The sequence below is a fragment of the Phaethon lepturus genome, unplaced genomic scaffold (genome assembly GCF_000687285.1).
Source record: "Phaethon lepturus isolate BGI_N335 unplaced genomic scaffold, ASM68728v1 scaffold20998, whole genome shotgun sequence".
NCBI classification, from domain to species: domain Eukaryota; kingdom Metazoa; phylum Chordata; class Aves; order Phaethontiformes; family Phaethontidae; genus Phaethon; species Phaethon lepturus.
In genome coordinates, this window is record NW_010557230.1 from 24,948 (window position 1) to 29,051 (window position 4,104).

Below are 4,104 nucleotides of genomic sequence, written 5' to 3' on the forward strand. Positions count from 1 at the left end.
TTTCTACCACTTTTATCTCTAGACTTCCCCGTGGAGAACTGAGGGGCTTTCTGCCTGCACACAGCCCACCCATGCACCAGACGGCTGCACACCTGCTTCAACAAAAAGTTCCTACTGATAGCTCAGATGCCAAATTGACTGATCTCTCCTCCAGCCACGACAGCTCAGCACGATCTCTGCCAGAGAAAGCCTCTTCACTGCTGCACCTCTCCTCTCCCAGTGCTTCCTTGGTGCAGGTTTTAGGCACTTCCCCACAGGGATTGGACACTGCGCAAGACAAGAAATGCCTGACTGTGCCAACTCAGCAAGCTGGCAGCACAGTGCTCCCTGGTGAGGGCACAGAGCCTGTCCCTTCAGGGGAAGTAGAATTGCAAGGCCTGGGCAAAGGGCTGGAGGTGCAGGTAAGTGCTTACATGACCTGCCCAGTACCAAGTGTGCTGGGAAGGAGAATGGATCATTTTGGGGAATGGCACTGAGCAAGGTAGCCACGTGTGCAGAAGAACTGGCAAGCTGTCATGACCCTGGGTATTTGGAATCCTGTAGAGTGGGTGGTTTCAGAGCTTTTTTGGGACAGTGGTGAGGACATCTGGGAGGCACGTAAGAAAACCGCGTGGGCTATAGGGTGCTTGCTGTGTGACAAGAGGGAAGTGGATCCTGTTGGTTTGTGATGTGTTATATCAGGAGAAAGGATCTTTTTCCCATTATGACCTTTGACACTGGGGACTCGGGGCAGTGCTTCAAACCATCAAAGTCAGCATGACTTCATTAATTGTGGCAGTGTGAGTTTGCAGAGGCTCAGAGTTAGACAAAGGCGTGGAAGACTTCTAAATTGCTGGAGCATCAGCAGCTGTGTGGGCCCAAGACCAAAGGCCAGATAAATACACAGTAGAATTGAGATGTTGAGTCAAAAATTTCAATAATCATTCTTCAACACCTGGTTATTTGCTGCTCATGGCACCACAGGTCAATTGTTGTGATTTGTTTGCCCATATTTAGATGTCTAGATGGCTACACATGGGTGGGTTGCTTTGCCTCCTTTGTAGTCAGTGCAGCGAAATGGGTACTTCCAGGATGCAAATCATCCTTGCTCAAGACATGTGTCTTCACCTGGCTGTCAACAAAGAGAAACAGGGCAGAAAAATCCTAGCTGTCAGATTAAACACAAGATCTAGACCTGTCTGTCTTTTTCCTGAGCCCAGGGGATATTTAGAAACTACGCACTGCAGTGTCTAAACCTCCTTAGGGGTCTGATCCTGTAAATATTTTCAAAGTGTGCTTAGTATGTAAGGACGAGGTTGTGCTTCATTGCAGAATACAGTGGATACTGCCTTATTTTAGAGTGAGGTTAGAGAAAGGAGGACACATCCTACAAGAAGGACATTTAGTTGCTGGAGTGTGTCCAGAGAAGAGCAACAAAGCTGGTGAGGATTCTGGAGAACAAACCTTATGAGGAGCAGCTGAGGGAACTGGGGTTGTTCAGTCTGGAGAAGAGGAGGCTGAGGGGAGACCTTATTGCTCTCTACAACTACCTGAAAGGAGGTGGGTGTTGGTCTCTTCTCCCAAGTACCTAGTGATAGAAGGAGAGGAAATCACAGAATCACTAGGTTGGAAAGGACCTTCAAGATCATCAAGTCCAACCATTAATCCAACGCCACCATGTTCCCTAAACTGTGTCCTGAAGTGCCACATCCACATGTTTTTTGAACACTTCCAGAGATGGCGACTCCACCACCTCCCTGGACAGACTGTTCCAATGCCTGACCACCCTCTCGGTGAAGAAATTTTTCCTAATATCCAATCTAAACCTCCCCTGGCTCAACTTGAGGCCATTTCCTCTTGTCCTATCACTAGTTGCTCGGGAGAAGAGGCCAACACCCTTGTCGCCACAACCCCCTTTCAGTGAAGGCCAACCTGCCTTATCCTCCTCATTCCTGTGGTTCCACTCCTCCATCTCCCTGAGGTTTTCTCAAACACCTGACTGAACTGACTGAAAAACAGACCAAAATTTAATTCATAGGCCAACAGCATAGAAAATGTAGTGTTTCTCTCAGAGAGTTTGGGGTCATAAGGGCCACCTTTTGGTGTGCAAGTGTTGCGTGATATCTCCCCCAGGTTTCATTGTTTGTGATGACCTTCTTTTGGTTTGTTTTGTTTCCCAGGTGGAGCCACCTGTAACCAAAGCACCAGAGCTGGGAAGCCCATCTAACAGTAGTCTGAAGAAATGTATGGAGTCCTGCCATTCATGCTCTGTGGAAGAGTCACCAAGAGATCCCAATGCTGAACGAGAAAAAGAGGCAAAAGAGAAGCACTTGAACACAGAGCCTCTGCCCTCCCCTAGCCAAGCTGAGGGGACAGAGGGCACCTCCCGAGATACAAGCAGGGGTGGGAGCAGCTGCCAGGAGTTCCTGAGGTTGTCCACTGGCAAGGAGGTGATGAAAGAAATGTCCAGAGTGAAAAGAGAGGTTTGTTTAACGTTGGGTGAATTTCTCTGCCCCTGGAGGGATGTGGGTTGTTACTTGACACCCCTAGGTTTTACAGTCTCATGCAATACTGTTCTTCTGCAGGCTGTAAAACGTGTCTGCCAGTTTTGTACGTCTGTGTATGTGTACGCACATGCCAATTGCTGCACTGAGTGTTGCCCAGTTTGTTTCCTGTCACACTTCAGCTGTATGCTGAAAGGTAAAATGCTACTTTATTGCTGAAATAGAGTGCTTGAGAGGACTGAGGAGACCTGTTTTGCTTTTCAACAGCAAGAAGAAAAAGTGTCTGACATGGGAAGACGACAGCTGATGCTTTTTGCTGAGCACAACCGTAGTTCTGACCTTTCAGATATTTTGGAAGAGGAGGAAGAGGATGAACTATCTTCAGAAGCTCTGGAAGAGAAGAAATGGGATCAGAGAGACACATGTTACCGGGAGAATGGGGAAAAGGTAACCTGTAGCAGAGTAATGCTTGTGGGGAGTGCCAGTGCAGCCATCCCATGTCATCAGCTTACAAGAGGAGGTGCTGGTCTGAGCCCAGTGCTCTCAACAGCGCTTGGCTAAGTTCCTGCCTGCTCTGCTTTTACTCCCAGTGTTATCTTAAGCTAGTAAAAATGCAAGTTCTTTGTGAGAGGGAAGGATATTTATATGTCATGAATGTACCCAGGGTTTAATTAGTTGGAAAAACACACAATGTAATGTGAACTTTAGAACCCAGGGTTAAAAATCAATCCTATTGATCAAGTTCTTAATATAGATATAAACAGTGAGCACACAGGAATCCGTAAAGTCCACCCATCTGTAGATCTGTACCAATCCACTTTCCCTCTTAAGGCAAAACAGGAATGTAATATTTTGGTCTCTGCCCTGCAAGCACTCCTGAATGTGAATGACTTAATGCAGATTATTTTGCTTAGACCTTGGTGCTTTATGTAGGAATGGATGGCTTGTAGGAGCAGAGCCATGGCTTTGCAGTTCAAACGTTGCAAGTGAGAAAATACTGGTCAAATTGAACTATGAATGATCATGTTAATTCATGTTACAAGTTTAAACAGTTAAAGCTAGTTAGTGTGTTATAATGCATCTGCAACAGGTGATGGGGTTAAAACTGCATAACTGGAAAGTGGTATGTCATTCTACAAATTATGTCAGTTGAGATGAATGTGTGCGAGGGAAAGCATTAAGGTTGCATGACTGAGAAATTTGAAAGACATTTGAAGAAATGTGATGTGCCTGTAAACAAGCAAGCACCCTAATCGCTTTCATGTGACCAAAGAACAGCTGTACTTTGCTGATGTTGGCCTGTGTGGCTGCTAGCCTGTAGCACAGATGGGACGGATCTGGTGAGCATTAAATGGACAGTAGCAGACAGTGTGGTGAATCTGGAGTAAATTTGCTGCTGCTCCTTTTCCCCTTCTGAAGGGGGTTCTGCTTTCTTGGTGGGGAGTTGGACCTGCAGTACAGTGTGTCAGGAGCCCCAGGAGAGCCTGGTGGCTGGAGATGCTTGGGCTGCCTGGGGCAGAGCTGTTAGGAGGGCTTCCACTTGTTGGGATTACACTGTAAAAAATGGAGGAAAACCAGTTTCCCTGGAAAGAGAAAAGAGGAAATAAAAACAGTCAGGAAT

General features: G+C 46.7%; 1 protein-coding gene across 1 annotated transcript in view; it reads left to right on the forward strand.

The window, feature by feature from the left end:
- LOC104625160 (RIMS-binding protein 2-like) overlaps positions 1 to 4,104 on the forward strand; it is a gene marked incomplete at its 3' end in the record, with an annotated part of 31,090 nt that overhangs the window by 20,541 nt on the left and 6,445 nt on the right. Inside the window, exons 14-16 of the mRNA XM_010292719.1 lie at positions 8 to 401; positions 2,160 to 2,462; positions 2,751 to 2,930. Of these exons, the coding sequence (XP_010291021.1) occupies positions 8 to 401; positions 2,160 to 2,462; positions 2,751 to 2,930 (877 nt within the window). The remainder of the gene's footprint in view (positions 1 to 7; positions 402 to 2,159; positions 2,463 to 2,750; positions 2,931 to 4,104) is intronic.